The sequence below is a fragment of the Pelmatolapia mariae genome, linkage group LG7 (genome assembly GCF_036321145.2).
Source record: "Pelmatolapia mariae isolate MD_Pm_ZW linkage group LG7, Pm_UMD_F_2, whole genome shotgun sequence".
In the NCBI taxonomy this organism is placed as follows: Eukaryota; Metazoa; Chordata; class Actinopteri; order Cichliformes; family Cichlidae; genus Pelmatolapia; species Pelmatolapia mariae.
In genome coordinates, this window is record NC_086233.1 from 33,822,536 (window position 1) to 33,846,826 (window position 24,291).

Consider the following 24,291-nt stretch of genomic DNA (forward strand, 5'->3'; position numbering starts at 1 on the left):
CCCATAATCCACTATAGAAATGTATTTTCTTTTACAATGGGTTCAAGCTAAAAGAAAAAAGAAAAAAAAAGCATTTTCTTTGGACAAAATATGTCTGCTTTATAATTACAGGACACACTATGCAATGAGCTACCAGAATTGATTTTTTCTTTATGTTTCTTTATCAGGTAGAAGAAGACATTGCTTTTACATTTGTAGTTATTTTTCTTATATCTCAGGTATTAGATGTGTAGTTAATCTTCTTTCCACTGATAGAAGGGGGGTTTGCTGGTCCGACCTACTTAAGAGCAAAGTGGACTGTATGCGGCCCATGATGTAAACTAAGTTTGACAACCCCGTGTTATATATGAATAATGTTTTCATCATTTAGAAAAACAGGATAGTAGCACAGGTCTGCTATTCCATGTACACACACACACACACACACACACACACACACACACACACACACACACACACACCACCTGTATAAATAAAAGTTATATATAACTTTTATTTATACAGGTGGTCCCATTGAGACCCAATGTCTAATAGCAAGAGAGAACTGTTCCAGACAAACATGTAAGAACTGCAGATGTGACGCACTCTTGGTGGATTCTAGAGGAAGACTATGACAGGGTGCCAAGAGAGGAAGTGTGGGACTGCATGAGGAAGTCAGGAATGATAGAGAAGTGTATGAGGGTGATGGTCTAGAGCAGGGGTGGGCAACTCCAGGCCCACCTGCAGGTGGATGTCCTGCAGGTTTTAGATGTGTCCTTGATACAACTGCAAGAATTGTGTGAGCGGCTTCCGTCTGTCACATGACCACAGCGTTCTGACCAATGACTGTAGAAACTTTCTACAATCATTGGTTCTGCATAATACATATTCATTAAACGCTTTAAAAGCTTCAATTTCTGCTCAGTTAGCGGTCTTATTTCACTCGTTTTTAAACTCTTAAATATTTGGGGGTTGTAGCCGCCCTCTTTAATCTGAAGGGTAACGTTTGTTTATCCGGGACTCTCTATTTCGACTGCGCAGTCGCACTCAGGATGTTTGCCTTCGTCCTACATGTTGAAAAACTACATTAACCGTCAACCTTGGTTTGTTAGGCGAAGTCACGGGGTACCACAGGCTACATACATAGCGTCTTTGGGCTGAGTAGGTGGGACACTGGCTGTTTCTGTTGAGGCGTATTTGAGAAATGCACGCCGACTATGTGGAAATGGCTCGTGCTTGAATGTCCGGTCCGAGACTCATCTGTGATGGAAGCTGCACTCAATAACCGCTGAAAGTGTGGTGTCAACGTTAGCTCAGCAAGCTCGTCAGGATGCGAGTAAGTTCTCTTGTGTGTGTTTGTTTTGTCACTCAGCGGTCTAGCATACGCCATATGTGCTACTTTAATAACCTGTTTTGCATTTGAGACGTTTCTTTGCTGGTTAATGTGCGGCATTGACTCACTCAGTGTGAGGAAAACATGTCATGCACACTTCGGGGAACCCTGGGAATTGGTGTAAGCAGTACTTACTGGTTTCTGACACACTGCATCTAATAAACCCAGAAAGAAAAATATGAGATAATCTGCTGTCAAACTACTACTGCAGACTACTACCGTCTGACCTGGTGTACGTCTGGGAGATAACATATCTTAGTTTTTCAAAGATGAGTTAACTTTACTCTGAATCATGTTTATAGTTAAGCTAATGAGAAGGGACGCTTACTGAGACCTTTTTCTTTTTTTTTTGAAGTCTAGTACAAAAACACTAAAAACAACAGCGTCAGTGTTATGTAACCATATGATTAACTTTATACCTTGCTGACAGTGTCATCCAAAGCTGGACATTATGTTACCTGTGCTGTTTTCTTTTTAAAGTGTCGATTTCTGAGAATAAATGAATTCGGGTCAGATCAGTTTAGGTATGCAAATTGCAGATGTGGGAATTCATAGGTGCTGCTGCTTTATGCACTTGGAATTCAAAATAAGATCAATCATTGCTTTAGGGTCTTTAGTGCATTTATGCCAATAAAACCCGAGTGACTTTTGTTAACTATAGGTCCCCACTAAAACGAGCAGTTTTACTGCAGTTGTGATATTTTTACCCTAAATAACCTTTAAATGAAAGTTATTGGTTAAACCTAAATAGTGAAAGCACATTTTGAGATGCGGAAATTGTTCTGTATTCATATAAAAGTGCAGAATACAGTCATTTTGAGTGCTTGTAGTAGCAGCACTAATTACACCGTTTTCAGTCCCAACTGTCACCTTGAAAGCAAACACCTGGTTTTTCCAAAGTGTATTTGAAAGATAAGCTCAGTGCTTTCTGAGTCTAGACCCCAGTTGGATTGTTGACTCAAGCTGTCTGTATTTGATTTTTCCCCTCGTTCTTTCATTGTGTCAAATACTTCGACTTTTTTATCACCTCTGCTATCCTGTGCCATTTTAAATGGAAACTTTGGCCATCATGTATCTGTTTCACATTAAAAGAAGTTATAAAGACTTTAAAACTGACATAAATTTAATATTTCTCACTGTGCAGCAAAGCCAGCTCTTTCTAGCTCTTCTTTTTTTGCCTTTAAAATAATAACTACATTTATCACAAATTGGATGCTGTTTTTGTAGGTTAGTTCATTATTTATACGGCGTACAGTTCACTCAGTACCATAATTACTGAGATTTGAGCTAAAGGTGAGCTCACTAAAAAGATAACAGGGGAGCAGTCAGGTAGCTGATCAGACAGGTTTTAAACAAACCACGTGTGGTTAGGGCTTGAGAATGAAGGTGAATTCTGAAGTTAAAACCCAAACTAAATAATTCTGGGTTATTATTCATGTACAGACTGACTTCATACTTCAGTTTTGGCTCTGATTGCACACTGTTTCTCTGTGGAACTGCGTTTTACCTCCAAAAGTCCTTAATTTGAAAAAACATAAAGGAAGGGAAACTTGGATAGCAAGTTAAGTGGTGCTTGGGTTAGCTTGAACCTTGGTGGGTGTTTGAGACCTTTCGGTGTGGAGTGAGGTTACTTCCCACAGTTCAGTAGAGTATTTGACAGCCTGACTAGGGTGTCAGTGATGGATGGGTGGAACTCTGCTGGTTCTAGTTGTTGTGATAGACCACTACCATGTTGAGTAAAATGTTATAAATCACAATAATAAAGTCCAAACCTTTTGTAGATTAAGAGCCAATATAGGATTATCCTTTGACTGCTTTACTTGGTTTTCTATAGCGCAGTAGTTGTATATGGTATAAGAAGAGTCAACTTGGTTCTTTTCTTAGGCCTCCATTGTACCTGTCGCATTAGTCACTTAATTGAGAGGTGACCGACTGGCACCAGAGGATATGACATGACTTTTGCCGAATGGAACAGTAAGCATAATGGCCCCATTACATGATGTGATTGCCCAAATATCTGAACCTCCAGGATGCCTGCCGTGCTTTGTCTTTTTCTTTGCCAATGTCACAACTAGACAGGAATGTACATGATGGAGTTAATTAGCTTTGATCATCTAGTCAGTTCAGTCTTAGTTATACATTGCCACTTCACAACAAGGGTAATCTCAAAGAGCTTTTATTTTAACGACAATTTTTGTGAGCTGGAACCCTGATGAGCAAGCGCTTGGGAATTGCGGTTAGGACAAGCCTCCTTTGTAACAAGAAGGGACCATCAGCAGAACAAGGCTCAAGGAGGGGAAGCCATTATTGCCACCATTACTCCAGGAAAGAGAAGAGGAAAAAGTAGAAAATAAAATCCTTCCCTCTATACTTTGTCTTGTACTTCATATTGTGCTTTCTCCCTTGTTAGGTCCATATTCTAACAAGGGGTCATTACATTCGTCCATCAAGTTGTTTTGGGAAGAACTTTGAGGATGTTTGATTATCAGCACTGCACTTCTGAACTTGGTCATCTGGCCTGACTGTATAGTTGAAATTTTAGAAGTCCAGAAAATAAGGAGGATTAAGGCATCAATTGTTTTTACGTCACAGCCAGTGGCCACAATACCAAACAAAACAACTCTGGTTACTGTTGGACAGATGGACCTTTGTTCTTAAGCTTATTGATTTGGCCTCCGGATAAAGCAGATAATCCTTGCTCCGATAGCCTTTTGTACTGCATTGTCTTTGCTGAGAGGAGTTGCAAGATGACCAGACTCATCTGCATAGTTAAGTCTCCCCATTTACTTTAACTGACATATCGGAAATTGCATTATCACACATGGCTTTAGGCTTAAATGCGCGGTTTTCTGTTGGGCATCAGATTTCTATTACAGTTGGTTATACTTTACAGGGCTCGCAAAATCGCTAGCCCGACGTCCCGGGGCTAGCGATTTTTCCAGTCGGGCTACCAGAATCTATCCCTGCCCTGCCCGTCGGGCTATCATAGGAAGGAAAAATATATGTCAATGCTTTTGCATTCTTTCGGAAATGTAGCTGGGTAAATATGTCATTGGCATCGGTGAACCACTGTCAATATGTGACTAGGGCTGCTCAATTAATCGAATTTTAATCTAAATTACGATCTGGGCTTTCAACGATCATTAAAAATGACTGAGCCGATTATTAGCACCTCCCTCGTGCTTTACTCTCGCGCTGCTCCGTGTGGCAAATCGAGCGCACCTCTCTGCGTTTCGAACACGCGTCACAACAATTAAGAGGAGCTAACAGAGGGAAGCTCGGAAAGCTAAGCAGAAGTTATTTGGAGAGGAGAGTGACTGCCGTTGGTTGAAAAGAGAGGTAAAAAAAACCCTTCAGTGGTGTGGAAACATTATGGGTTCGCGGAGTCAGACGTGGATCAAGTAGACATAGTGTGTAAACTTTGGTGTTGTAGCTGCACCACAGAGCGACATGGCAAAGTTCACTAAACATAGATGTTTACATTTTATTCTTTATATTGCAAACATTTGCACTGTTCTCAGTATTTGCACACTATTTTATACTATTTTTGACAATCTTTAAAGCCATTATTCAATACATTGTTATTGTTAAATAAATATCATCAAATAATCGAGATCATCGATTATTGAATCGCTGGATATTGAACTGTAATTTTAAATGGTTTAAAAGCATGTAGAATAGCATATGTAGGCAAGTATATTTGTCCCCTTTTATCAAGAAGCAAAGACAAAAAGGAAAAAGAAAAGAAACAGGGCAGGGTTCGGTGGTTGAATCATCCGTCCCCACCAATGCCAAAACCAAATCTACGCGCCCTTGGTTCCTTCACCTCCAAAGAAATGTCAGATGGGGTCCGAACCACAAAAGAAGCGCGTATTCTAGGAAAAGTGGTTGCAGGAGGTGAGCTGGCTTTAAACAAATGATGAACGCACAGAGATTTGGTGCAGAATGTGCCGTGAAAATCCCACTCTAGCAGACAAAAACAGTGCCTTTTATATGGACGCAAACGCGCGTTGCAACTTCTTATCTGGTGCGCGTCTTTTATTTTGACAGCGAATGCGCACATGCGGACCACTTATGTGCACCCGTGTAAATAACATAATGTTCTGCCGGGTGTGTTGTTGGTTTCCCTCGATTTCTGAGTCGACAAGTGCCTTTGTTACTGGGACCAGTAATTTTAAGAAAGGCCCCCATTAGAACCCATGAGAAATGCAAGAAATGGATTATTGCTCAGTCTGCAAATAACATACTAAAAATCAACCTGAAAAATCTGTTTAGAGCAGCCTACTATGTTGGAAAGAGTGAACTACCACTGGCAAAATTTAGCAGTCTTTGCAAACTTCAAAAAGCAAATGGCCTAGATCTTGGTTCCACTTGCCTCTTACCTGTGACTCCAGTGGAAATTTCAAATTCAGGATCTGACACAGACTGATTCCTGTTGTACAGTTCTTACAGTTCATAGAAATTTCTGTTCAATTACAACCAAGTATTTGAGTTGATGATTGTAATTTCTATACAATATTGTAATTTGTGTTTCAACAATTTTTTGATTAATGTTTTGTTTCCGTTACAATATGATACATTAAAGTATCATATTGTAACGGAAACAAAACAGGAAACAAAACATAAAAAAATTGCTGCCTTTTTTATTCGGGCTACTTAAATTTATTTTGGGCTACCAAAACTGAAGAGTCCCTGCCCGAAGGGCTACCAGGGATTTTGAAATTTTGCGAGCCCTGCTTTACACAAGATCACCAGCAAAGTCTAAAACTGGGAAAACTGGCTCTTTTGGATGGCTCAGATCGGGTCTTGTTTTCCACCTTTTAGTGAACCTTTCAGGTAGTTTCCCATTGACAGTGGTGCCGCTTTCGTAATGACATTGTGAAGTGTTTATGGTCACACAGTGGTATCTGTTTGTGTAGGTCTTCGAATATGCAGAGGATACGAAAATGTACTTGTGTGCAGTCCTCCAAAAAGCTGTATGTAGGTTGATTGTTCATTGGTTAGCTTAGGCAGAAAAGGGAGACTGTTCACAAAGAAAGAGGGCACAAATAATAACTGCAGTAGACTTTTTTTTTTTTAAATTGCTTTAAGCGCTCAGTGACACATAACTACAATATGTAGATGACGAACTACAAAGCTTTGTGTAATTCTACATACAACTAATGTACAGCTATGCTGAGCACTTCAGTGTGACCATATTTAGAAAGGCTTTCGTGGTCTTCCTCTCAATAGTTGAAGGCTTTCCTAAAGTTGAGTGAGGTACTCCATTCAGTGCTTTGCTTGATAATCTAAATTCATAAAAACGTTTATGAGGAAGACGAAGCAATAAGAGGGAGAGAGGCAGAAAGAGAGAGATATGGAGTCATGGAGAAAGAAGCCAAACGGTGGTTTGGGGGCATGAGAGGGCCGAAGCTACGCCCAGATTTTTTTGAGAGAAATATTGTAGGTCTTAACAGTTTGTCATTGGAGGATTTCAGAGTGCCCTGAGATAAAGTGGTAAACAATGATCCAAGACCATCTGAGGTGAGAATTTTTAGGTCAGTGTGTATGACACTGGAAACCAGTGTAGCTCTGTTAAATTTGGAACTTTATCATTTCCAGACTTTATAACTAGCAGATCTCAGTTAGGCAACAGCCTAGCTGAGATCTGCTAGTTTGCAGCTGGTGAGAGGCAGTCATGCCAAGACAGGTGGTGAATTATCAGGGATAGAGCTGGGCTGCTGAGCAAGCAAGAGCCACAGACGGTGCATTCCTCTGTCAGCCCATATCCACAGCAGCAAGGCTGAACAAAGTGTGCCTTTGTGGAGCAGTATGTCCTCTAATTGTTGGACAAAATCATGTGTGTATATACAGTATATTTGTGCAAAGTAGTATAAATTAAATTCTTTGTTTTTCACTCTGTAATCAAAAATATTTTGAGTACTATTGTACGGACTGTTCTTGGAACAGTGGACAACACTCCATTCAGTATAAATGTTGGCCCTAAACTCCACTTTACCAGTGAACGAGACCTAATACCCTTCTCATTTTTCTTTAGATGACTTTTGGGGTTTCGAGCAGTGTGACGCTGCTGTTTGACTTCTGGGATGTGCACAGCCCTGCAGGTATGCTGCAGAGTATTAAAGTCTTGCGAAAAAGCCTTAGAACCAGTTCATCTGGATTTAAAAATTGTGTGGTGCAATTCAAATGCTTATTTCTGATGACGGTGGAGTGTTTCTGTAATATTGCTGACATTACTATACAAACTTGATCTACCATGTTCATGAACTGAAGCTTGAATAAACCTGTTCAAACTTGTTTTTAACAGGTTTGTTTGCTTGAGGTGAAACTATGGAAGTTTTATCTTTTTATTGTCAAGTGTTTCTTTTTTTTCTTTCTTTTTTAAATTTGTAGCAGGAACCAAAAATGTATTAATTAAAGTTAGTTTTTAAACAGCTTTGAAAGACTGTGCACCAACCCCTTTCTACATTTGTCAAAATATGCCAGCCTTGAAGTGGATCTGGATTAGATTTAATTACATTAAGGAGAGGTTTAAGGGGTTAGAATTAGTTCTTAAAGTGAAAAATAAATTTTTAATACTAAAATATTACAGTTGTAGAGGAGTTGCCGGAACAGATACCCCTCATGTATCCCAGGGGAAGCAGGGAAAATGTAGCTATATGTAGAGAAAATTTATTGTTTTCTCAATGCTTCCAGTCCTCTGGATCTTTCATGAACCTGCTTTTGGCTGGAGCTTCGCATTAAGTGAACAGATGTTGGTGTCAATCTAGTCTAAATGTGAAAGTAGCAAAAATAATGATGTATTGCATAAAAGTACTTTTTAATAGTGACTTTTTTGTGAGTTAACATTTTGTATTTTTGTACCTACAGGGATGGTGGTGTCAGTGCTGGTGGTCTTGCTTCTGACTGTCTTTTACGAGGTGCTTAAAGTGTGGAGATTGTGGCTGGGGAATCCCTCCAAGCTAACCCAGCCTCAGTCTCCATACGACGCTCCATCATCTTCGCGCTGCGACAGCATCTCTGTCCTGGACAGCAGCCCCTCTGAATCCTCACTGACCCCTATAGCATCAGTCGTTACACCTCAAAGTACCAGGAACAGGTAAGCAAGTCATTTCTAGTAACTTTTTTATCATGGATCGTACTGTGAAATGCAAATCACTGAATAAAATAAAGAAATGCATCTATTTGAACTGTATGGTTGTGGCATGGTGGTAACCTCCATAGCATGGTGACACCCTTTTTTGTTGGTGTATCCTAGATTGCAACTATTATTATTTTTAGGCGGTATTAAACAAAAGTGTGTGGCAAACTGACACCATCACATATTGGCAGACTGAATCTCGAGACCTGAACGATGTATTTGACTTATTATTTTATTTATAAATAGCCCTCTCCCTCTTCTTTTCATCAGCTTGTTGTTGCACATCATACAGACGGTCCTCCACATGCTGCAGGTGTCTCTGGCCTACATGCTGATGCTGTGCGTCATGTCCTATAACACCTGGATATTCCTCGGGGTCATCACAGGGTCGGTCCTCGGTTATTTTATCTCATTTCCTCTCTTAGGTCGGATGTGATGGCACAGACATTTAATATAGTGAAATAAAGAAAAAGATTTACTTTTTACTATCCGAAGATCTCGAAGGATGGAAAAATTGGTGGAGAATGAGCTACGTGACACTAAACTTTGCCTAAACCTCATCTGGATATAGAAACTGAAAATGATTTTAAGCTTCCAGAAAACAGGAAATGCTACATTTTAACATTTGTCCCTAATTAACAAATAACTCATTTCTGTTAAAGGTACATAATGTTAAGAAAATACTCAGTTTTTCAGTCCTAGTATTAGTTTTGCTTCACTTTTAAGTCAGCAGACTGTGTGAGTAATACCTGTGGAAAAATCATTTTTTAATCTCCAGGAAAAGTAGGAGTGTTGTTCAATTCTGCTTTTTTTATTATTATTATTATTATTATTATTTTTTAAATTATCTTGAAAATCTAAACAATTGATTTAGAAAGAAGAAATGCACTGGAATCACCCACAGCATGATAACACAAAACCCAGAGATGGGAAGTCTGCGCAGCTTGTGGTGTGTTAGGATGCTATGTTGTTGTTGTTGTTGTTGTTTTGTTTAGGTTTTTTTTGACAGGCTTTTATTCATACTGCACCTTTTTTTTTTTTTTTTCATTTGCTGTCAAATGATTCAAGATGGAACTTGATATTTGATTGTCAAGTGTTTTGGACTAAAATCTTAAAGCTGAGTTACAGCTAAATCAGACATTTACAGTCACGGGTCATGAGGCGGTATTGCATTGCGCTGGAGTCCGTATGAGGAACTGATACATGTGATTCTCGCTTGTAAAACCTTGTGAAAGGTCATCTTGGTTTGTTATTATTCATGGTCATGTGGTTCTGTAGCAATTGTTTAACCACAATCAGAAAAGCAAAGTGCCTTGAAGCTGACAGTTGAGATGTGTTTCAGAAGTTCCTATCTTTTGGTAAATTTTTTTTTTTTTTTTTTTTAACTGATTAAAAAAATCACTGACACTAAAGGCTTATACAGATTTGTTCAACTGCTTTATTTACTGTTGCATATCAATAAGATTTTTTCTGGTGATGGCTTCTTTTTTTGTCTTTCAAAAAAAGAATAAAGAGAAAAAGAATGAAGCCGATAAAGTGTTTTGTGCTTTGTTTGTTTGTTATTTTTATTCATCCATTTCGATACATATTTTTAAGTAAATGTAAGTACAACAAACAGGAAAAAAACTGTTTACACCTGAATGTTATAATCCACACAGGTTTTATAATAAATAAAAACAAGGTAGCCCTCCATTGGAAATAATGAATCTGGGTCCTGACTAGATAAAATGGTTACATTAATATTAACTGCTCAGGATTTAATGGAAAAATGCGACTTGGTCAGTTTCTCACACTCAGAAAAGGGCTAAATATTGACATTCTGTAATACATGCACTATCAACCCAATGTTTAATCTTTTCTTACCATAGTTAGAAAAATTTAGAAAAATGGGTTTTTAATTGCTTTTGCCTCCTTCTGCCCTGTTTTCCCTTTTTTCAAAGGGAATCGATGGTCTAAGGACAGAAGGTGTTGTCTTTTCGAAAAGTAATGATTGACAATGTGTAAGTTCTGTTGCTCTTATGAATTAAAAAAAAAATGTTATTGAGTGTTAAAATGTAAATCGCACGCAGGTCTAACCTTGAGTCTTTCAGTTAGTACATAGGTCTGATCAGGGCAGAATCAGGCAAAAACATTAAATTCAACAACAAGCATACTGTTGTGCACATACAGAACTTCAATTCCCCCCCTTTAGTACCAAATTAACAAGTTCTTTTCATGAAACCACTCATAGAAACTATAAACAAATTATACCCCCCTAAAATAAACGGTTATCTGTAGGGTTGCCAAACAGACTGGAATTAAAGCCTATTATCTGTTGTCACATAAAACACAAGCTAAATTTACAGCTTGAGATCACTACAGCAGTGTGTATGATGTTAGATGGATGATTTTAAATAAAAGATGTAATATTTGATGCAAGTGATATAATCTAGAATCACTAGAAGCCAAGATTAAAAGTTTTCCTTCTAATAATCAAGCGGGCTTCCTCCAGAGCTGTTGATGGTTCTTCAAGAAGCTTTATTTTTTAAATGTGTTAAAAAAAACAACCTTTGTTTTAAAGTTACTGTAGATGTATTTAACATTCCCTGCCTGTTTGTACTGAAATGCATTGAAACATAAAGGCCATAAAGTAAACAAATTGCACGCTTGTAAAGTAACATTTTACAAAAAAATAGATAAATACAGTTCAGGACGAAGAAGAAAGTATTGCTGTAGCACCCCCTGCTGACCAGATAGAGACTAAGAACATTAGGCAAGGCTCCGATTACCTGCAGTAAAGTGTAAGTTGTAATTACAAGAGCATTTAATGTTACAGATATTCAAATTATTTCCTGCTATTAAAAAAAAACAAAACTTTTTTATAATTTACCACAGTAATGGACACAGCCTTGGACATGGAGGGTTTATAGAAATTGGATATGACTTTACTGACACATGCAAAATATGAAGAAAGTCTACACTCACCAATCACCAAATATACGTGTCAGAAAACTGGAGGACTGGGTTCTGGAGTGTGCAATATCAACAGCAACAAAGAAAAGGCATATTTAACCCCTTAAATACAATCCATATTCATTCAGCTTCTCAATATTTATGCATGCCGCCATTCGTCTCTGCAGGTTTCTCCAGTTTATTTGGAGGAATGTCTTCTTATGAGAAAACAACCTCCACTTCTACAGGGTCGACTATCTTTTCCTCTCCATTCAGACCATTTGTGATTGGCTGAGGCTCGCTGTCAACTGGTCCCTCGCTGGTGGGTGACTGGAAGCCGCTGTCCTCACGTGAGCTGGAGTCTGTAACCAGTGGTGGGGAGGATTCATTATCTGATTCGGCTGCAGAGATCTCGGTAATCTGTTCACTTTCATCTTCCTGCACTGCTATCTCTAGCTCCTCGATGGCGTTCTGGATGGCCGCTTCCTCCTTATCAACTTCCTGCTTCTTGCTCGCTACCAGCTGCTGGAGGATTGCTTGTGGGGACGTCTTCTCTCGCAGAGACCCCTTTGGAACAGTCTCCACCACAGTGGTGACTTGAGTCACGTCCTCCTTGACCCCATCCTCCACGGTGATGCTGCCAGTGGTCGCCTCTGTTTTGTTGGTGACTTCGCTCTGCTCCTCTTTGGACACTGGCACCACCACCTCAACCACCGGATTAATCAAGTCCCTGATTTCATTCACGCTATCAGGAGACTTGGGGCCGAGGTCCTCCGCTTTTCCCAACTGGTCCTCCTCATTCTCCAACTGGTCCTCCTCTTTGCTCTGAAACATCTCAGCATCCTCCTCGGGGATCAGCTCCACCCCTGGGACCTCCAGGCAGGACTCATAGGGCAGAGGCACCCCGTCCAGCTGTATCATTGACACCACCTGCTTGCGTCTTCTCCCAAAACCCCTTCCTTCATCTGCACTACTGACAGAGCCCTCCGGCTCATCACCGCCAAATTTGGTGGCCCAGTCCACCTGGGGGTTTTCCCCAAGCAGGTGCAGGTTGGGGTCGCTGTTGGTCAGAATGATGCTGTCCCTGTAGAGGTTATGCCTCCTCTGCACAGCTGCCTCCTTTACAGCTGGACACGGGGGGAAAAAAGATAAGGCATGTTATTACTGCAGCTATCCATTGATGCCATCATCATGAAAACTGTTTCTAAATCTTGATCCTGGCCCTTACCCATCATTATGTCTTTGGAGACAGACTGCAGCACCACTTCCTCAAACATATTTTCTATCAACAGAAAACGCGAGAAGTCCTCAAAGATTAGCTCCTTGAAACGAGGCAGCTCCTAAGGAAACAGGATTCAAATAAGATCAGGATGTCGTTTCTAGCACCAATCCTTTTAGTTGGTCAGCAGGTGAGGCTGAAATCATAACTCTCAAAAATGCTCTTTAAATGCATCCTCAACTCTTTTTTTTCTCATAAAGACGACATTTAACGTGCTCCCTGTACCCTTAATGACGAGTCAGTATTTTATCAGCAAAGATATCTTTTGATGACCATTGCAGCAGTTTTTGGGATACTCCAAAGGTTTGCAGAAGAGGAGATCCCCCTCACTAACTTCTAATAGACAGTCATTTTGTTCTCTGGGCAGGGCTGAAATATGACTGAAAACTGCTCAGTTCACAAAAAAGCTTCAAGGATTACTCATGGCAAAAATTCCTTTTAGAAACACGTCTGGCTACTGGGCAGCCATTTAACTACGCTACCTCTTTTTCCACCGACGTGATTCAGTGATTGTCGCTAGTTCTGGTGCCAGTTCAAAACCTGTTCTTTAAGTGATTTATGAGAACTAGTCTTCTAGTTTGGAAACTGAACGCTATTGTGAGACAAAAATCAGGACGGATTAATCACTGAATTTCTTTTGGTAGTCATGGGACTGGTTCTAGATTAGACACAAGCATCATATTGATGAAGTAAATAGGATGGGGTAACAGGATGACAACAGGTTTTTTTATTTTTGTTTTTTTTCCTATGAGCCTATATTTATGCACTTGCAAAAACTGTTTATTTTGCCTTTTTTCCTCAAATGTACATTTGCTGCTTTGGTGATTCATAGGTACTAAATTTTCTACTTTTGCAACCCACTCATATATTGTATGCTGCTTGTGTTTTCTTATTTACAGTTTTTATCCTATAAATCCCATAAATTATATGTAAGCAAGGAAAAGTTTGTAAGACAGTTCATTCACTTTTATTTCAAGTGTTACTCACAGGTGAGCAGGATGGCGCAAGCTGCTGCAGCATGTAGGGGATGATGATCTGCAGCAGAGCCTCCCTGAAGAACTTCTTGCGCACCGTGCTGCTGTCATAGTCATATTTCTGACAGGAAAAACCAGAAACACAAACATAGCTTAAGGACATGAATTACCTTTAGCGATTCAGACCTTTCAACACTTAATTCTGTGCTGCTGTAAAATCCACTCCTCTTTAGATAGTCATCAAATTAACCTGCTTTGAGTTCATTTGAACTTTGATCGACTCAAACATCATTAACACAAACAGGTTTTTCCTGGAATATCTAATCTGGAAACTGTGAGCAATATAAGAATAATTTTAAATATATATATATATATGTTTATTTGACCGTCTCCTCTTTTGATCTTTCCATGTGTTCGTGTTTTACCTTGAGAACTCTGTCCTGGCATCTCTGGGTGATCTTGCACATGTCACTGTCTCCCTGGGCCTCTAAGGACTGGTTAAGCAGCTGTTCAAATGTGTACACTGCATTGTCCATTTGCTGTCAAAATGAAATCATTATAAAAAGGTTAGGTGTGCCACAGCGCAGATTCAAATTGCATATTTTATTTTACTTTTTATTTTTTTTGGCCAGCAGGTGGCGGTAGACAATTCAGCAGAGGTAGTGTGGATGCTGCTGTATTATAGCTTACTGAGGAGCAGGGAGTGTTGTCAGAGATCCTGACAGGAGTGTGTGATTAAAACGAATATTTCCCATCATATTACAGAGGAGGGCTGTTGCATCTTACCTCCCTCATAAGGATCTGAGCCCTGCTGATGAACACAGATGGACTGGAGACGTCGAACCTCTGCTGCAGTCCCTCCAGGTTGAGCTCTTCCACCTTCTCGTAGCAGCTCTGCATTTTCACTGGATGGAAGGCAAGCATTGACAGCCTTTCCATGTTCTGAAAGACAGAGAGAGAAGAGCTATGTGGTGAGTGCGACTGACCTGAGGAGGGAAAGTTAACAACAAAAGGCTGACTTCTGATTTAGGATAACGCAGGTTGCACATGCCTTTTCAGGCACTAACCTCTCCCATTTTTTCTTTGCCCCCTCCGTTGAGTGAGTTCTTGCTTATCTCCACCATCTCCCTGAAGAAAACATCCCTGACCTCGGCAAAACCTCGGCTGGTGGGGTCCATCAGCGCCTCCAAAATGGAGTTGATGTAGGGCTGGATGTTGGTCCGCAGGATCTGCTCTGCTTTTGGCAGCACTAGAGCTGCACAACAGAAGCAATAGAGGAAGGATGGAAAAAGTAGTTAGTTAAACAAGCGATGCATGCTGATGACAAGAAAAACAAAGGTGTGGCACCAACTTCAAATGAGCTATGCTAGAAAGTCACAACAATATCAGAAATATTATTTGGTCGTTGAAATGGTTGGTATGCATGTGGTGACATTTAAGTAAACACACTAATGCTGCTTCCATGGAAGGGCCACACCTTTTGTTTTTATTGGTTTTTTACCCAGTGTAACGCAATGCAACTGCAGATGCTAAAAAATATAAATATAAAAATAAATCATAGCTACAGTTACACCTGATGAAGCCATGCATAAGCCTCACATCCATTACATAACCCTTTGTTATTTTGCTCAGTTGATTTACAAAGTCAGAAATGGCCTTTGCAGTGCTGGTGAAGGAATGCAGTTCTTCCACTTGAGCTCAGTGGGAAATGGTACACATGAAGGAAACAACCAGCCTGCGCCAAAGACCGGGTACTCTGCTGCTTTAGAGCTCAGCACGCCAAACAATATGTGAGTTACAGTGGGCAAAACAAGCTGTGACGACAATGTGCAAACGCCAGAAGAAGTGGAAAATGCATGCTAAGGAGGGAGGTTTAGTTACAGAGTTACAGGACCTGTTACTAAATGTCCAAAAAGGGTTTTCAGAATTTTGAGCATGCGGTGATCAGATTAATCACTCCTCTCTGCCAAAACCCCTGATTCAGAGAATCCACAGCTACATGTCACTGAGTCAAATAGTGGGCGAACAATAGAGCACACATCTCTGATCGAGGGGGTTATGTTTTAAGTCACAGCGAGTACCGAGTGAACCATTTCCAACAGCATGCTGGATACACACGAGTGAGGATGTAAAGCGAGGCAGTGTACGGAAATCTAGCTGGGGTACTTTTTATGTCTGTGACAGCTGAAACTGGAATATCTTCCTGCTGATACCTCGGATCTTGCTGCTGACATGTTCTTTAGACGTGATGATCTGGTCCATATCGGTTCGCAGCCTGGCGTCTAGTGGGCCTCTCTGGGCCTCGCAGGCTTCAACCAGAGCTTCGTACTGCCCGGTGGTCTGAGTCAACACCTGCTTGTACACCGCATCCGATATCTGGAGGAGTTCAAGAGCATAAATGATTTGCACTGGTTGACTTGTGTGTTTTTTACAAGTTTACTGTCCAGATTGACAGAAACTCACCAGCATCCAGTTCCTCTGCCTCTGCTGCATCTTCCCCTTCAGGCGAGGGACAATCATGTTTCTTATGTCAGGGTGGAGGGTCTCCATCACCAGATTAGCCAAAATCTGCGCACACACAACACGTAGTAAATGCTTTTAGATTTATAATTAGATTGACTTGCAAAAATTTCATACTATGAATTATGAAATCATCTGCCTGTCCACAGCTAACAGGATGATATAGTTACTATATGCCGACCAGCTAAAGAAAAACAAAAAATAGAGCCTAAAAATAAGCTCCTCTTTCCTGTATGGCTACATGAACACAGTGGGACACTGGGAGGCAGGAAGGCTGCTTTTACTGGCACTGCCCTCACAACTGACAAACACTCATGAAGCTCAGATCCTCCATGATGCTTTAACTAAGCTAAACTAAATATTTGGTGATGGCTATGTTGCTGGGTAATGAACAGCCAGACAAAAGCAGCATAGATTTCCACGCAGCGGGCTTTACAAATAACAGATATGTTGTAGCCCGAAATCCAGCGGCGTTTTTTTTCTGTACTATATTTGCTCTATTGATTGCTGATATGTTATCCTTCACTGTATAACTTGACTTTAAATTTACAAGGCCATAAAAGCCGACCCTATTCAACCTCAAACAGGCTCACTGATATCAAGATTAAAATGAAAGAAGTTATCCTCTTAATACAGCAAGCATTAATGGAAACTAAAGGGCTTTGCTTTTTCTGTCGCAATAACGGTTCAAACTGTTAACTGTTATTTCAACTGCTGTTCTGTCTGCGTCTTTGGTTAAAATGTGGGATAAAAATGCAGTGCCGTCACATATAAAGTGCGACACCAGGTCAGATGTAGCCCAAATTTCATAAACCAGAGCGAGATGAGGCAGTCAGAGTCAAAATTACAAGTACAAGCTACATTTAGACCAAACATATGATGTTATTTGGTGTGTTATTCCATATTTGTTTCTATATTTACTGTAGTAAGTTAAAATTGGATATTTTTAAAGGGATGGTGCCAAAAACTAGCACTAGCACACTGCCAGAGAAATATTTGAAATACAGTACAAATAAAAACCCTCATAGCTAGCCTAGACATATACCTGCAATTAGTTACCATGGTAACTCTGGCCCTTTTGTGAAAGGCCTTGAATTTAAACCACTAAAGCCCTGCCCCTTTGATTTGATCCTTCATGCTAATCTGCTGTTGCTAACGTAGCATTTCATTGAGAAGTTAGTCCACCAGCAATATGAGTATGTTGCTGGAGGCCTGTTCTGTGGGAGAACTGGTTTGATGTTCTGGCTGTATCACCAGTGGAGTTTGAACGACACCTGGAGGGTTTTTTTAGGCTCTCTGTGCCTCCATGAGAGTTCAACAAGGTCAGTAAATGTTTGCTTGCGAACTGTATTCATTGCCTCTGTTTGCGTTTGTAGGCCTGCAAGTAAACCATAAAGCTAACAGACTTTTTTTTAAAACACAGCACACACCACTAATAACAATGACAATGGCTCAGTTATGTTCAACTTATATTTCCCCAGTGAGCCTGTTTCATGCTTTATGACTTGTTGATGGTTCTCTGTTAATGCCGCTTCCTGCTACCTGTGTGCTGCATTCACTGCTTGTTGTTTTCACGCAGCTACTTGGATTGTTTGAATATAATGAGTGTTGGGGCAGATTTTGTCCCCCCCCATTCTGAGACATTTCCTACTGGCTCAGTGACAACACTGGTCTTAAGTAGAAGTTAATGTTTTTAAGTTGCTTTAGAAAATTCAACCAGCCCATTTAGCATCACGGTGCATGGCTTTTATTATTGGAAGGTTAATCATAACCACAGAAGTACTGGTGAGTGTTTGCTTCATATTTTCCCTAATAATAAATGTAAAAAGCCAAGCTATATAATAGGAATCAGAAAAATGATTGACTACATCTCAATAAATACCCTGGAGACATAACCCTGCCATCTGTTTCAATTAAGAAAACATTTGAGCCCATACAAAGGATTCCTTTGTATTACCCATGGTGCTCCATCTCTACTTGGAAATTAGGCCTGAAAACACTGAACTTTACATAATGGAACAAGGAGGAAATTTTACCTGGAGGCACTGACTGTGTTAAAAGTTTTTTTCAGAATTATTTTACAGCTGGTTTTTGTAGCAAAGGATAAAAGTGGTTGCATAAACTGGCTGTATTTCTCTCTTAATTCCCTATAGATGTTTATCCAAAGTGTTTGTAGCATTACGTGCATGAGCCTTAATGCCAGCGTCTCTGTTAGACTGAAATAAAAGGAACATTTGGCCCCTTAAAAGTAGAAAAGCCCAACCTACATCTATATCACATTTCTACTCAGTGTCCATGTGGCATGGAGTAAACACTGTAATGTTCAGGAAAACTAAATATTAAACTGACATTCAGACTGAAAGTGTTTATAGCTAAAAGGTGGCTGCCATAAACACAGGGCTGTACTCAGCTCTGGCAAAGACTGAGACTAGGTCCTTGTAATTGCTGGTATGTGGGTTGAGGTGTTGTTGGCCTCTTTGAAGGATTTGTGTAGGTGCATTCTTGCTCTCTGATGTGAGGAGAGGGTGTGTATTTCATTCGTCATCGTGGCCTCTCAACAGCTTCGCCTATAGCCCTGACCTGCACTCTGAGCTACTTGCAGAGAAAGATTAATTGCTCCTGAAAATGTCTTTTAACCATAACCTGCAGCAGTCTTGTTATTTTGAGTTGGTGTCAGAGCAGCGGCACAGAAAGAAATTAAGGTGTGGCCCCGGACGACTGTTCCCTGACAGAATCTGCGAGCAGAGTTAAACTTCCTGAAATGAGGCACTTATCATTCATTCTTTGTGACCCGGCTGGAGTTTTTTCACATGTATTTATGTTAATTTGACATCCGCAAGGAACGTCAGCCACTGGTAAAGGGTTTAGATACCCAGGTTATGGCATTATGTAGTGTACAAAAAGTTTATGATTACGGGTCAGTGTTTTCAGCAGTTAGTTTCTGTGTTGCCTGACTTGACAAAAGCCGTTTTAACAGAAATGATTTAAAAAATAAACCCCACTTATCGAAACACCTAATTTTTTTGGGCCAAATAAAACTGTGGGATAATGTCTGACTTGGACAGGTCACCCAGGTATATTGACTGCTGCCCAACTGCATTTTGTGACTCATTCAGCATTTTTAATCTATTTAAGAGAAGGATGCCCACGATCCACTTACTAGTGGTTAAGCAGTTAGCCTCAGGCCTAAATATTTCTCTACTGCTAGTTACTTTTGTGCCAGTCTTCCACATCCTCTCCAAAAACAGTCTTATAGGCTTCTTGGACTGCCAGTAGTCCGTGTTCTGTTTCCCAGCACATTAACCAGTTCTGTGTGTTGAAGGTTCTGGTCAGAGTGGTACCGCAGCTCAAAGTGACTCTCCAGAGCAGAACAAGGACTTTAGTCTATCTGCTCACACTATTTACTGTCACAAAGTATATAAAATACCTATAACTCATTGTAGGTGCTGTGGAAATGTGTGGTATTGTGATTTATTTGTGATTAACCTGTGGTGGTGTTCCACACATCATATCCCAGGTCCCGTATTGTCCTCGGGCTTGTCTGTGGAGTCTCACAGCGTCGGTGAATGCCGGCGTCTTAACAGTGCAGTTCTCCGGCAGACCTGTCGGGGGCAGGGAAGAAATGGGCAAAAGTTGAGAAACAAGATATCATCCTCAGTAGACTGAAAAGTGTCTTAGTAATTGGATGGTGTCTTTGTAGTGCAGAATAAAGGGTGTGGTGCTGCTTTATCGCAACAGTTTCTGCAACACCAACAAAAACCGTTTCCATCACATCTGAGTCACTCTGTGGGACAGTCTGGGAGTCTAATTTTGGTCAGCGGTATATTCAGTCACAGTTCCTGGAGTGTGTCATCTCTCAAAACAGGAAGTAGCTGGTTTGTTGAAGGACAGATTCACATGGTTGCTGTGGTTACAGCCCCTTGCAGTTGACAGGACAATAGAAACTGCTCAGAAAGCACTCGGCCACATGCGTGCATTTTTTAGGAAGTTTGTTCTTATCGTGTAGCTGGTGTGATGAAAATACACCCGGAGCTGAAGTCAAGCGCAGCTTCTCTCACTTTTTGTCAAGGTCGGAGCATAAAAGGACTGTGAGTGCGGAAAGTCATGCATCCCACACAACAGTATAAACAGGTGTATGGAATAAAACATCCCTGTAATTAGCAGCTTGTTATTCAGAGCAGTTCTCCCTTTCAATAAAAGTGACCAATGTTTCAGTTGTGTTTTCTCTGTTGCCAACAAGAAAGAAGCAGTCCTTTGTAATTAAGGACGTGATTTAATGTTTCTTTTTTTTTTTTTTTTTTTTTTTCAACTAGGCTTTCATTAAAATTACATATTGTAAATTTCTGTCTTTAAAAATACTTTCAAAATGTCACAGAATGTTTCATTAAAACAGAATGTGAAGAAACAACTGCTGTTAATTTGTCAAAAACACCTATGTAGACAAGATATCGGCTAAAGTTGTGCTACAGCTCAGCTGTACTTTTACACAACACCACTTTGTACTACAACATGGTGCAGAAAATCAATGTGGCCTTTAGCCCAAACACAACTTTTATTTCCAGAATATCCAAAGCGTGTTGTCTGCTCCTTCTGCATCATCAGTGGAGCCAAGGGCCAAGGTGTGGTGGGTTAAGCTGACCCCATTCCTGCAAGGCCGTGTTTCCTGACTCAGAACATGTAAACACTTTTACTTGATTGAGCCAAGACTGAAAAAAATACATTTTAAAAAAGTATAATTTGTTCTTTTTTTATGTTTTAGTTTTAAATATTTAAACATGATCAAAGTCTGGTACTGTTATTTATGACAAAATCAACTAGTATTTATCACATTATTTGAAGTAGATATGCTGTAATTGTATAGAATTTTCTAATAAAATGATCAACCCTAAATGCTCCATGACTTTTTAAAAACTATGCATGTAATAACTGTATGAAATATCTAAACATATGTGCTAATATTTTAGTTTTTTCACCTTTCGTATCAAAGAAACTAAAAAAAACTTTATAAAAAATATATATTGGATTTTAAAGTCTTTCAGGTTTCAACTCATTCATCGTTTAGCCTGCACAAACTTGGTGGTGTACATTAAAGGCCATGTTGTTTGCTGATACCAGTGTTCAGCTTAAGGGAAAGATCAGCTGAATAAACATTATTTTAGTAGAACAAAAAATACAAGAATTTCCTCATGCTTACATGCTGACCTTTGTGTCAGTAGAATTAATACCAGTAATGTTTATGATTGCAGGTTGTGCCAACTCAGGCATTACAACCATTAATATATTAAAAATCAGATGAAGTCTTAACTGTATTACTGTGTAACATTGTCAAGACCTGTCTGTGTACTCGGGCCTGTCAAAACATCTTTCCCAGTGTTTATTTCTACTGTTTCCGTGACGCTGACTTGTCTTGAAGTGTCAGTAATGAGGTAACTGAAGTAGCAAAGTGTCCTGTTCTACAAATGGATGAATGGTTTGTTAGCCCGAGCATTCCTGAGTAGTGAACTGCTGTCTGTGAAGTCTACAGTGTACAAGGCCCATCATCCCCATGTGAATGTTTCTTCTGTGGCTGACTCAGACGAGGTTGACAAAGACAGGAAGTTACCAAGAAGGAGTGAGGAGGGGGAGGGGCAGAGCCAGACAGGAAGCAGTCAGCGAACAAATTCTGATGAAAAGCTAAGGGCTGGGGTCGCTGGTTTGTTTTGGCACACGTTTTAATGAGACGTCATTGGGCACTGAAGCTAGAAGCACAATGGTGGCAATAAGTTAAGATGGCTGCCATGCTGACAGGTGGCAAACCGTCATTAGGATGTGAAATGCAATGAAATGCTGTTTTATGGTTTACCAGACAGGTGATAACTGTCGCCGTGTGGAAAAATACAATTTCTGCTGTTTTCAAGAAAGTGGTTGATTCAATGATAAACAAAAGGTTTCTTTTAACTGGACAGAATAACCTCAGATGTAAAGTAATTACCACTGAGCTGTAGGACACATGTTAGGCTGGCGTTTCAGCTATAAATGAACAGCCTCCACTCGCCTTACACTCACAACCCATTGCCGACAAGATTTAGTTTTGTAACTGTATCCAGAAATATTGACTAAACAGAAGTAGCAGTCATCAAAGTGATTGGACTCCCTCCAAAACCCTCCAAAAAAAGCGCCTCCTCTTTTTCCTTAGTCGATGCTTGGAATTTTTCGACACTTGCCCAGCAAACTCAATGACGTGCCCGTGGCTTGTCTTGTCACAATTTCATACCAAAATAAGTAAAAATATTCCTGTCTCACAAAATCAGTAAAGTTTTTTGGTGGTTTAGATGCAAAAAAGCATTCACAGATATAGCAAAAAATATCTGGATCATGTTTACAATTGCAAAAAATATGACGTGATAGAGCAAAATGGATATTTTTCAAATGGGCAACCCTAAATTAGTAAAAAGGAATGGTAGATTTCATACATCAACTGTAATCATACCCATAAAATGATAATGCAGCGATAATAACTAGCCACTTGGCCTTTTAAAGCTCAGTGATTAGCCACTGAGAGGGTCCAGGGGTCGATGAAATGTAGGGCCCTTCTGTGTGGAGTGCATGTACATGTGTGGGTTTTTCCCCATGAGCTCCAGTTTTTCCCACAGTTACAGACAAACTAGGTTCATTCTGCTGATCTGATCCCAGGCCATGCTCGCAGCAGTGATTCTTAATATCAAACATTTTTACATCACAGTTAAATGAAGGTAATAACAACAAATGGCATTCATGATCCAGAGATTAAGTAGGGATTTTTCTTCCTTTCACATTTCAGTTTTTCTTCTACAACCAGCATGCTGTTGAAAGATAAAGCTGCATTCCCTTCTGGGTGATGGTTAGATAAGCGTGCACAGGTGTTTATTATGCTGCACCTGATATTTAACTGTCCCCTAGTTCAGCTTAGAATAACTCTTCAAAAGCATAAGACACACAACTTGTGGTTACTCAGTCATCAACCGGGTGACATCACTGGTGCTTTTTTTTTTTTTTTTTACATGTGTGTTTTGTTTAAATCCAGAGTAACTAACTACAAAAAGAATGACTGACAGAGCTACGACTGCTTTAACTTTTCTAAAAGTGTTTATGTATTGCGTCGAAGAGATATTAGCTAAAGTTGAACCAGGCTGTACTTTTGTGTAATACTGATCTGTACCACCAGATGGTGTAGTGAGTCAAGGTAACCTTTATTTAACCAGCATATTCCTATCTACAACTATGCCCTAGCCAAAGACCAAGCCCCTTGAGGAAATGTGGGTAGCTCAAAGAAATGGTAGTTAAATAGCAGCACACAGCTGAGAACATCTCAACCCACCCATGTGTGAAATACTGTCCCTGCTGGTGAAAGTTTTACCTAAATTCTGTAGGTGGTAAATGCAAAATGTACCTCATTAATTATGTTTAAAAACTTGTCCCAATGTTCACTTATGTGAGGCACGTTGTCACAATATTGGTAGAAACCAATAATAAAATGGCTCTGTCACTGGGACCATTGGAGGAGCTACATCTCAAGACAGTCCCTAACGTTACTGTATCACAGATCATTAGATATTTCAGTACATCCTACACACAGTCTTATCTGCCCTACCTCATAGCAAGAAATCTCAAATATGTCTGAGTCATGATGTCGTTATTTTTAGATCATTCGATGAGCTTATGCGAATGTGAGGCATCTGTCATCAGTCTGTCCTTCCAGAATTCACAAGAGTCACCACTCCTCAAGAGCAATGGTAGGGTTTTAGTAAAATTAGATTCATTTATTCTGGACATGACTGACTGCGAACCTCCTTGACTTCTCAGTGATTCTAATTTCAAACTATTTTAATTCGTTTGTACAGCCAACCGATGGCAACAAAACTTGTAACATTCTTTCTGTTCTTCACGCATTACAGAAAATTAAACTGCAAATGAACTGCGATAGATCATGAACTGGATGAGCTAATACATCCCTGACGTTCTGGTCAACTCCTCTTAGCCTCCTAACAGTAATGAGAACACACCCCATCTAGGATGAGCAGCTAAACAAATGCTTACCAGATGAAGTTGAAGAATA

At 40.0% G+C, this 24,291-nt stretch overlaps 2 protein-coding genes across 4 annotated transcripts in view; one reads left to right on the forward strand and one right to left on the reverse strand.

The window, feature by feature from the left end:
• Positions 1 to 1,072: 1,072 nt before the first annotated feature.
• Positions 1,073 to 9,257, forward strand: slc31a2 (solute carrier family 31 member 2). 2 transcript variants are annotated; one of them, XM_063478877.1, is made up of 4 exons: positions 1,078 to 1,315; positions 7,410 to 7,476; positions 8,243 to 8,471; positions 8,784 to 9,245. In XM_063478877.1, the coding sequence occupies exons 1-4, from the start codon at positions 1,310 to 1,312 to the stop codon at positions 8,947 to 8,949; spliced, it is 468 nt and encodes a 155-aa protein (XP_063334947.1). In that variant the 5' UTR covers positions 1,078 to 1,309; the 3' UTR covers positions 8,950 to 9,245. The 2 variants fall into 2 exon arrangements, with proteins under 2 accessions (XP_063334948.1, XP_063334947.1); XM_063478878.1 differs by lacking the exon at positions 7,410 to 7,476 and having other exon boundaries at positions 1,073 to 1,315; positions 8,784 to 9,257.
• Positions 9,258 to 10,097: 840 nt separating this feature from the next.
• Positions 10,098 to 24,291, reverse strand: part of niban2a (niban apoptosis regulator 2a) — a 51,109-nt gene continuing 36,915 nt past the window's right edge. For both annotated transcript variants that reach the window (XM_063478873.1, XM_063478874.1), the window contains exons 6-14: positions 19,704 to 19,819; positions 16,161 to 16,265; positions 15,911 to 16,073; positions 14,765 to 14,952; positions 14,484 to 14,639; positions 14,123 to 14,236; positions 13,711 to 13,818; positions 12,673 to 12,784; positions 10,098 to 12,571 (exon numbers count right to left, since the gene is read on the reverse strand). In XM_063478873.1, coding sequence (XP_063334943.1) covers positions 11,664 to 12,571; positions 12,673 to 12,784; positions 13,711 to 13,818; positions 14,123 to 14,236; positions 14,484 to 14,639; positions 14,765 to 14,952; positions 15,911 to 16,073; positions 16,161 to 16,265; positions 19,704 to 19,819 — 1,970 coding nt within the window. In that variant the 3' untranslated portion in view covers positions 10,098 to 11,663. The remainder of the gene's footprint in view (positions 12,572 to 12,672; positions 12,785 to 13,710; positions 13,819 to 14,122; positions 14,237 to 14,483; positions 14,640 to 14,764; positions 14,953 to 15,910; positions 16,074 to 16,160; positions 16,266 to 19,703; positions 19,820 to 24,291) is intronic.

Coding starts and splice junctions, on each gene's coding strand:
- slc31a2 (XM_063478877.1), top strand. Junction 7,477..8,242: donor GGATGTGCACAGCCCTGCAG/GTATGCTGCAGA, acceptor TTGTACCTACAG/GGATGGTGGTGTCAGTGCTG. Junction 8,472..8,783: donor CCTCAAAGTACCAGGAACAG/GTAAGCAAGTCA, acceptor TCTTTTCATCAG/CTTGTTGTTGCACATCATAC.